Source organism: Fomitopsis serialis (genome assembly GCF_022376445.1).
Source record: "Fomitopsis serialis strain Sig1Antser10 chromosome Unknown B0H18scaffold_430, whole genome shotgun sequence".
Taxonomy (NCBI): domain Eukaryota; kingdom Fungi; phylum Basidiomycota; class Agaricomycetes; order Polyporales; family Fomitopsidaceae; genus Fomitopsis; species Fomitopsis serialis.
Window position 1 is genome coordinate 21,757 of NW_025955390.1, and position 10,575 is coordinate 32,331.

Genomic DNA, 10,575 nt, shown 5'->3' on the forward strand with positions numbered 1-10,575 from the left:
TATCTGGCCTCTGTGTGCACTGAGCAGAAGCACGGACGACTATTGGTCTTATTATGCCAACTAACCACCGATTCAATCCCAGAGCTGTGCCTGTTGACATTTCAAGTGGTCTAAATGCACCACAATAGTCAGTCGATATCAGGAGATGTTTTCTCCATCAGACACATGCCCTCCGTGCCCCCCATAAATCCACGTTGAAATACAAGTTGTTTCCGCTGAACAAACACCAAACAAATCACAAAGTTGCACACAATGACAGCTCAGGCTTTCTCAACAGGCAAGAATGGGCTCACAATGCCAGGCCTACTCCCCAACTCATATGCAAGCCATATGACCTCTCAGCACAGCTGCGGAACGTCTGAGTTGTTCCCGACAACAAAACAACAAACAATTCACAGAGCTATACCAACTCACAATCTACATGGTCTGAACTCACCATAATAGCATGTCTGTCTCAGGCAAGGTTCCCACATCAACGCAAGCCATCTAACCGCTCAGTAGTGCCACATTTAAATGAAAGTGATTTGAGGGAAACAAATACAAAACAAATCACAGTGCTGTGCCCAATGGCAAATTTTGCACTCTCAACATGCCACGACAGCCAATCAGTACTAGGAAATCACACACACCTCACTGACAAGCCACACTGCCACTCAGTATAGCCATGCAGAGTCTTAGTCATTCAGAATGACAGAATACCAAACAAATCACACAGCTCTATTGAACAACAACCCAGACAGTGTGAACATGCCAGAATACTCCAGACTACTTAGAGCTATACCTGAACTCAATCGGAAGCAATATGACTGCCCAGCTGAGCGATATTCAATTACGAGTGATCTCAATAAAACAAACACCCAAATAATTCACAGCACTGTCACCAGTGAAGGCCTGTGTGGTCTGAACATGCCAGGATAGTCCATCAGTACTAGGGACCACACCACAACTCACCCGCACACCATACAATGCTTCATTAGAGCCACACCAAATCTGAGTCATTCTCGCTGACAGAATAACCAGCAGGGCACAGAGGGACAACCAATGGTGTTATACTGAATCCAAAAACAGCAAAATATCCCATCTATATCTGGAAATGGATCACAAGTCAAACAGAAGGCATACGTGCACTCAACAAAGCCACATCTCAATATGAGCAGTGTCGGCTGCACAAATACAAAACAAATTGCAGGGCTACACTCAGTGACATTCTTAGTGGTCTGAATATGCTAGAATGGTCCATCAGTACTAGGGACCACACCACAACTCACCTACATGCCACATAATGGCTCAGTAGAGCCACACCAAATCTGAGTCATTCTCGCTGACAGAATACTCAGGAGGGCACAGAGGGACAACCAACGGTGTTATACTGAATCCAAATATGGCACAACATTCCATCTATATCAAGGAATGGACCACATGTCAAACAGAAGGCATACATGCACTCAACAAAGCTGCATCTCGACATGAGCAGTTTCAACTGAACAATCATGAAACAAATCCCAGAGCTGCACTGAGCAACAATCCTACTGGTCTGAGCATGCCAGAATGGTCCATCAGTACTAGGGATGATACTACAACCCACCCGCACACCATATGATGGCTCAGTAGAGCCACACTCCATCTGAGTCATTCTTGCTGACAGAATAACCAGCAAGGCACAGAGAGACAACCAACAGTGTTACAGTGAGTCCAAATATGGCACAATATTCTGGCGCTATCGAAGAGTGCTCCCCAAGTCAAACAGAATGCCTACATGCGCTCAGCAAAGCCACATTTCAATATGAGCAGTTTTGGCTGAACAACTATCAAACAAATCACAGAGCTACACTGAGCAATAATCCAAGTAATATGAAGGTGCCAGAATGCTCCATCACTACTAGGGCCCACACCACAACTCACATGCACATGATATGACCCCTCAGTAGAGCCACACACAATCTGAGTCATTCTCGCTGACAGAATCAATGGCAGCCCACAGAGCGACAATGGCTCATAATTGTGCTGGTATGAAGATGGTAGAATAGGGAGTCTGTATCAGGGAATATTGTCCAACTCACATGCACCAGTCATCTGTGCCCAGTAAGGCCACATCTGAATATGAGCACACTCCACTGAACAAATACCAAACAAATCACAGAGCTGTACCTACGGACAATGTAGGTCATATGAACATGCCACAATATTCTATTGATACTGCAGACCACCACACCACTTGCTTGCAAGCTATAAGACCACCCAGTAGGGTTATATTTGAATATGAGGAGTTTCAAATGAACACACACTGAGCAAATTACTGAGCTGTGCCAACTGCCAATGTAGGTATTGTGAACATAGCATATAATCTGCCTATACTTGGAAATATTTGTAGAGTCATACACAAGGCTTATTCCTGCTCAGCAAAGCCATCTTTGCTTGCAAGTATTTTCCTTTGAACATATATGAAACAATCAACAAAGCTGTACCTGTTGGCATTCCTGGGGATCTGTATAAGTCATAAGATTCTTTATACTTAGCATTCTGTCTTTTTGAGCTATCTTTCATCTAGCTTGGATGATAAGCAAGTATGCCAGTGTCATGCTATTATGCACAGAGCAAATGGCAGTACATGAACAATATTGTATGCTTATTAGGATGGTCTGTAACAACTGCAAGTATATACAAGGGGAAGGTAGGATTAAATGATTGTAAGTGCGAGTTTTTTTTTTCTTTTTTTAGTGGAGATATGGTCACAATAATACACCCAATTACTGATCTGGCTCACTAAGCTCAGATGAGAGCTCCTCTTCCAAGCGCTGGCGCTTGGAAGGAGGTTGTCCAGCGCTGGTTGAAGGCCCAGCTATCTTCTCCCTGTAGCGCTGGAACAAGTTATCAGCCTTGTTCAATGCCTTCTCAGCCCTCTCCTCAGCCTTGTACGCATCACGCCGGATACGCTTTGCTGTCCGGTTCTGCCGCTTAACCTCCTCCGATATCTCCTTCACCTCACCCTGCCTGCCCAGCGAAGCCGCGACATCTCTCTTGATCATCGCGACATCAGCACCCATGATGGCCTTTGGGATGATAAGCATCCCAGGATCTACCTTCTTTACCGCAAGTCCACGGTGCATGCCATCCATCTGGAAGCGCTTACGAGCGCCTTCCGAGACACACGGCCAGTGCGTATGCACAGTACGTGAGTTTGTTCCCTTGCCCTGAGCATACAACTCAGGAGAAAGAAACAATACAAAAGATAATGAACACTCACTTTGACATGATGACCTGCCAATACTCGCTCGCAGACGAGCTCGCCAGCCTTCAGAAGCTTGTCCCCTGGACATACAATGTCAGTGAGGCTACTCAGCATGGAAGGGTTAACACACATACCAATCGTGCATCCCTGGTTGAAGCACTTCGTATCCTTACTCCTCTCAGACCAGTAGAACACCTTCCCAGGCGTCGCGTTCAGCTTGTCCGCATAGGACCTCGTCAACTTCCCCTTGTCACGAATTTGCTTCTCCAGCTTCGTACGTGCATTCTCATGCTCCTCCGCAGCCTTCGCAATATGGACCTTGTGCGCAGCAGCTGCAGCTTCGGTGTGTGCATTCTGCATGTCAATTGTCAGCTAATTTCACCGAAAGGAACTGTCAGTACTTACGAACCGAGTCTGCCTACGAGGCATCGCATCGTCTGCATCCAGGTCGACAACCCCGACACTGTCGTCCTGTTGGTAGTCTTGCTCGCCCTCGTCTTCACTATCCTCGTCCTTGAATTGATGTTAGTTCGGCACAAGATATACTCACCAGTCACTTACCACGCGGCCTCGCTTCTTCGACAATCGCAGTTTCGGGATTCGTATTAGCACTGGGTCTACGAGTCGAGCGAGCCTCAGGGCCTCAGCAGACGCCGCCGCTTTCGCAGCCTGCGCAGTCTTACGTTTTTTCGCCGCAGTCGCAGCTTCGGCTTCCTCCTTCGCGGCCTCGTTGGAAGCCCTTGTGGCATTGGCCTTCGCAGTCCTCGCGTCTCTCGAAGCCTTCAGCGCGATGACCGCCTCGGCTCTCTCCTCCTCCGCAGCCTGAGCCTTCGCGGCCTTCGCTGCCACGGCTTTCGCAGCCTTGGCTGACGCCGCTTCGGCTTTCGCAGCCTTGGACACGGCAGGCTTCGCAGCCGCGGCCTTTGCTGCCTCAGCCTTCGCAGCGACGGCCTTCGCAGCGACGGCCTTCGCAGCGACGGCCTCTGCTGCGACAGCCTTCGCTGCCTTAGCCTTCGCTGCGTCCACCTTCGCTGCCTTCGCCGCGTCCGCCTTCGCTGCCTTCGCCGCGTCCGCCTTCGCCGCCTTCGCCGCGTCCGCCTTCGCCGCCTTCGCTGCCTTCGCAGCGTCCGCTTTCGCCGCCTTCGCCACCTTCGCCGCCTTCGCAGCGTCCGCGTCCGCGTCGGCCTTCGCCCCGTCCGCGTCCGCGTCCGCCTTCGCCGCGTCCGCGTCCGCTTCCGCTTCCGCTGCCTCCGCGTCCGCCTCCGCCGCGTCGCTGGTCGGCACTGCTGCCGCCGCGTCAGCTGTCGCAGCATCCGCCGCGTCAGCCGTCGCCACGTCCGCCGCGTCAGCCATCGCCGAGTCAGCCCCGTCTGCGTTCGCTGCGTCACTGGGCACCGCCGCGTTTGCCGCGTCGATCGTCGCAGCGTTCGCCGCATCCGGTTTCGCAGCCTTCGAGGCCCGACCCTCATCCGTATTCACGGGTGCGGCAGCCTTGTCCTTCGCGGCGTCGGTCTTCGCAGTCTTCACTGCGACGAACCGGCCCTTCTGGAGGTATGTATGTGTTAGTATGTGCCACGTTTATGCCCAGTCAGACTTACCGTCCGTCGCTGGACGCCCGGGAACAGACGGCGAGGTCCTGGCGGCGTTCGCTGCGCCGGTAGCATCTCGTCGTCTTCCTCGTCGTGGGCTGGACTTCCGCCGTCCCCGGGCTCGCTGATGCCGGCGTCGACCTTCGTCTTCGTGTACGTATCCTCGTCACTACTGCTGCTGCTGCTGCTGCTGTCGTCGCTGCTACTGCTGCTGGCGTCACTGCTACTGCTCTTCTGGCTGCCCAATACGGTGGTGCGGCTCTTGTCGCTGCGCTCGTCGGCGGTGCTGCTCTTGTCCACCTTCACCATTTTCCACCCATCAGACCGCTGGCTGGGCGGGCGGGGGCTGTCCGAGTCCGAGTCGGAGCCGGCGGGCTCGGCGGTGCGAGCCATCTGTAAGGTCCGAGTTAGGCACACTCGCGCGAAAACATTAAAAAGAAACACTTACCTGGACGAAGATTACCTTTTCCGGACAGAGACGACGTCGGCGTGGGCGACGGCGGTGAGCAAAGCTGAGCGTTCGACGATGGAGAGGGAGGCGATGGTGAGAAAGGAAGGAAGAACGACGCGCTAGCAGCGTCGATCGCCCGAATCGGCAAGTCCCGAGGCGGGCGCTCAACACTTCGCGCCTCGCCACTCTCCCTCTCCTCCCACTCTCCTCGTCCTCCACCACCCTCGCCGACCCTCCACCGCCTCTCATCTCACCTCTAACGCACGCCCGACGGCCTCGGCATAGACAAGACATGTCGGGCGAAGAACCTCGCGGTACAGCCGGCCTGCAAAGCGCGCCAGCCACGGCAAGTCCGACGGCCCACGACGACGAGCAACGCGCTCGTCCAGGCGAACGTGCGGCGCGAACAAGTGCGCTGCGCGTCGAAGGAGTCGCCGGTAGCCGCATGGAGAGGGAAACGAGGAGGTGAACGGCAGGCAAGGCCGTTAGCATTCGGAGGTGAGTAACCTCTACCTCCCTGTCTCCCCCTACCCGTCCTACCTCTCTCGGTCGCCCGCGCGTGCAATTGGCTGCGTCACACGCAAGCCCAGTACCCCCCGGGCCTTCGTCGACATCCTGCACAAGCGCGGGCTGGTTTCTCGGCAACGGCGGGCCCTGCAGCGCCGAGCCCGCCACCTCCACCTCCTACCGGCCTCCACCCCATCCCTCGCTCCCACAGCCCGCCGTCTGCGTCAAACGGAGGCCCAGGACGCCCCGAGCGTACGCCAACACCCCGCACAAGAGCGGGGTGCTTGGTTCTCGAACGGCGAGCCGTCCAGTGCCGAGCCCGCCACCTCCACCTCCTACCGGCCTCCCACCCCATCCCTCGCTCCCACAGCCCGCCGTCTGCGTCAAACGGAGGCCCAGGACGCCCCGAGCGTACGCCAACACCCCGCACAAGAGCGGGGTGCTTGTTCTCGAACGGCGAGCCGTCCAGTGCCGAGCCCGCCACCTCCACCTCCTACCGGCCTCCCACCCCCATCCCTCGCTCCCACAGCCCGCCGCCTGCGTCAAACGGAGGCCCAGGACGCCCCGAGTGTACGCCAACACCCCGCACAAGAGCGGGGTGCCTTGTTCTCGAACGGCGAGCCGTCCAGTGCCGAGCCCGCCACCTCCACCTCCTACCGGCCTCCCACCCCCATCCCTCGCTCCCACAGCCCGCCGCCTGCGTCAAACGGAAGCCCAGGACGCCCCGAGCGTACGCCAACACCCCGCACAAGAGCGGGGTGCTTGGTTCTCGAACGGCGAGCCGTCCAGTGCCGAGCCCGCCACCTCCACCTCCTACCGGCCTCCCACCCCCATCCCTCGCTCCCACAGCCCGCCGTCTGCGTCAAACGGAAGCCCAGGACGCCCCGAGCGTACGCCAACACCCCGCACAAGAGCGGGGTGCTTGGTTCTCGAACGGCGAGCCATCCAGTGCCGAGCCCGCCACCTCCACCTCCTACCGGCCTCCCACCCCATCCCTCGCTCCCACAGCCCGCCGCCTGCGTCAAACGGAAGCCCAGGACGCCCCGAGCGTACGCCAACACCCCGCACAAGAGCGGGGTGCCTTGTTCTCGAACGGCGAACCGTCCAGTGCCGAGCCCGCCACCTCCACCTCCTACCGGCCTCCCACCCCCATCCCTCGCTCCCACAGCCCGCCGCTGCGTCAAACGGAAGCCCAGGACGCCCCGAGCCTACGCCAACACCCCGCACAAGCGCGGGGTGCTTGTTCTCGAACGGCGAGCCGTCCAGTGCCGAGCCCGCCACCTCCACCTCCTACCGGCCTCCCACCCCCATCCCTCGCTCCCACAGCCCGCCGCTGCGTCAAACGGAGCCCAGGACGCCCCGAGCGTACGCCAACACCCCGCACAAGCGCGGGGTGCCTTGTTCTCGAACGGCGAACCGTCCAGTGCCGAGCCCGCCACCTCCACCTCCTACCGGCCTCCCACCCCCATCCCTCGCTCCCACAGCCCGCCGTCTGCGTCAAACGGAAGCCCAGGACGCCCCGAGCCTACGCCAACACCCCGCACAAGAGCGGGGTGCCTTGTTCTCGAACGCCGAGCCGTCCAGTGCCGAGCCCACTCCCCACCTCCTACCACCTTCGTATCGCCCTCTCGTGGCCCCCGACCTCACCTGACTTCCTCGAAACACGGCCCAGGTCTTGCCGCACACGCCGACGCGCCCTACACAAGGGCGGCACCTTCCGATCGCGTAGGGCGGTCATCCAGCCTCGAGCGAGCCGCAGCGTGCGCGCGTCGGGCTCGCTGGTTTCCACCGTACCCACCCCGGTCCTTATGGCCGGGGCGTATTTTCTATATGTGTACAGTAGATAGCTGCGAATAAAGCATGCGATTCGCACCACACACCACCGAATAAAAACCCGCGCCAGACAACGAGTAACGATTCGGTAACTAGCCAGTAAGTAATGAGTCAGTAAGAAATCGTAACGACGGTATAGTATATAGTCTATTCCGTTCCGTAACCAGTAATGCCGTTATGGCTAAGTGGTTGAACGTCCTACGGGACGCATGAAGGCTGGGGAAACCTGTGCCAGGTACTAGTGAGCCTACGGGATCTAAAGTGCTCCGTCGCTTAAACAAAGGTGAATACCTTCTGACTGTGGGGAGTCGATGCCCACGACTTGCTAGCCTTCAACCGGAGCGTTTGAGCCCCTTCTCTATTCTCTATTCCTTTTTTTCCTTTTTTTCTTGACCGCGTTGGCCGGTGTTCGATCTCGCGCGCGCGTGTACGGAAAATGCCGCACGGGCGCTCGACAGCTGTCGCGCCCGAACCGTCGTTCTCTACCCTCTCCACCTGTCTACTACGACCACGACCGCCAACGCCAACGCCGAGTATGCCCACCCTGGTGCTACACGCGCACGTCGCCCCGCTGACATGACACTAGCGCACCGAGTATGCCAACAGCAAGCCGTGCCAGTAGGTCGCCCGCCGCCGCTCGGTCGCCAGCGCACACGCCGACCACGAACCTCTGGCTCTCGAAGGCCACGAAGGACACGCACGGCACCACGGCGCGACCCAGCACACCCGTCCACGGCAGCTTGCAGGAGACAACGCGCCCACCAGCTGGGACTGGGCACGAGTAGGTGCGTCACCCCTGCCGACTTCCCATCTCGCTACCGCCCTCGTACCGCCTCTGCGACGCGTACCGCGGACGTACCGCGCACGTCAGACGACCCCGCATAATGGTGGGGTCGGTTTCTCGTGCTCTACGCCCCGCCACGTCTCCGTCTTTGTGACCAAGCCCACTGCCTCGGCGCCCCGCCCTCTGTGTCTCTGCGAGGCACTACGCGCGTGCGGAGGCCGAGATCCCCACATAAGACGTCCCCGCAGAAGAGCGAGGTCATCTGCTCGCCTCGGTAGGCCCTCCCCGCCATGTCATTACCGCGCCGCCCTACGACAGCCCCGCTACCTCGCCTCGCCGCCCTCAACTTCCCTCGGACGCACCATACGCGTGCCGAGGTCGACCCGCGCACGCCATGACGACCCCGGCGGAAGAGCGGGGTCGTCTATTCGTGTGCCACCGCCTTCGCAGTCAGCCCCCGTCGGCTTACCGTCTCTCGGACGCGTCCAATGCGCGTCGGAGACCTACCGGACACGCCAGGCGACCCCGCGCAACAACGGGTCGTCCTTGGACACTCCCCGCCACGTCACCGCCTCCTCGCGCTGCCCATTACCGCGCCGCCCTACGACAGCCCCGCTACCTCGCCCTCGCCCGCCCCTCAACTTCCCTCGGACGCACCATACGCGTGCCGAGGTCGACCCGCGCACCCATGACGACCCCGCGGAAGAGCGGGGTCGTCTATTCGTGTGCCACTGCCTTCGCAGTCAGCCCCCGTCGGCTTACCGTCTCTCGGACGCGTCCAATGCGCGTCGAGGACCTACCGGACACGCCAGGCGACCCCGCGTAACAACGGGTCGTCCTTGGACACTCCCCGCCACGTCACCGCCTCCTCGCGCTGCCACAGCCCTCCTATGTCGCCGCGCCGCCCTCTACTGTCTCGCCACCCACCCCTACCTCCTACCGTCTCCCGGACGCACGCACTGTGCTCCGAGGAGGCGCAGTGCCTGTCAGATGACCCCGCACAAGAGCGGGGTCGTCTGCTCGTGTCGAACAGCCCGCTCTGCCACGTCAACGCCATCCAGCCCTACCGCGGCCGTACGAGGACGGGCTGACTGGTGGATGACGTGGCGAGAGGCGAGTGGTATAGACGACGAGTAGGCAAGACCGCGAGAGGATGAGAGGACAAGCGACCTGGCAAATGGCACGGCGAGTGCACGGTAAGACGGACGTACCATAAGACTGGCGGACGAGCAGCCAAGTCAATGATGGTGTGAGAGTAGGGGGGGATGCGTCGATGCGTGGCGACAGGGCGAGCATCACCACCGAACAAGAGGTAGAGAGACTCGGATGCCGGGCGGGTGAGCGAACGCACGGGCGAGAAGCCATGCGGGTTGGATGACAGGCTGGCAAGAAGACGGCGGTCGAGGAGACGGGCAGTCGAGCGGGCAGACGGAAGACGCAGCGTATGGATGGATTAACGAGCGGATGGACGGAATAGCGAGCGGATGGACGGAAGAGCGAGATGCTCTCCCTCTCCTCCTCTCGTGCTTCCGTCTATCTGCTTTGCTGTCTGTTCGTCTCCTCGCCCTTTACTCCACCGTTCACCCTGCTCGCCGTGTCTTCCGTTCCGTTCGTGCGTGCCCCCGCGAGCAAATGCCCTCCATGCCCATTGTTTTAATGTGTACATATCTAGTCTATCCCGTGCGTTCTTCGTACGTGTCCGCCGGCATGAGTGCATAACTGTACTTCAATTGTATGTATCTTGAGTGAGTGTACTTCGACTCGGTGTACTTCGGACTTAGTCTACTTCGACGGTACGTACTGCAACTGTATGTAATTTGATTGAATGGACTTCGAGTGAAGGTACCTCGAGTGAATGTCCTTTGATTGAGTGGATTCAATTGGATGTCCTTCAATTGTCTGTACTTCGACTGGATGTACTTCGACCCAGTGTACTTTGAGTGTATGTCCTTTAATTGAATGGGCTTGATTGAATGCAGTTCAATTGACTAATGTCCAATTGAATGTACTTCCCATTGCTGCAGTCAGCATAGCATGCTGTCTATGCAGTCTTGTGGATGTCCTGCAGTGTACTGTATAGGCATAATAAATTTGTACTGTTCTTCATTGGATTACTGTATACCTGTAAGAGGTCAATGAACTGAGCAGCTCTGTACTATGCTATCTCATATATTGGATGGGC

The 10,575-nt window shown here is 57.8% G+C and overlaps 1 protein-coding gene across 1 annotated transcript; it reads left to right on the plus strand.

Moving 5' to 3' along the window:
• Nucleotides 1-5,561: 5,561 nt before the first annotated feature.
• B0H18DRAFT_1129822 (uncharacterized protein) lies at nt 5,562-8,394 on the plus strand (the record flags this gene model as incomplete). The annotated part of the gene is made up of 3 exons (XM_048035432.1): nt 5,562-5,699; nt 5,759-7,536; nt 8,196-8,394. The coding sequence occupies 3 exons, from the start codon at nt 5,562-5,564 to the stop codon at nt 8,392-8,394; spliced, it is 2,115 nt and encodes a 704-aa protein (XP_047884643.1).
• Between the last annotated feature and the right edge of the window lie 2,181 nt (nt 8,395-10,575).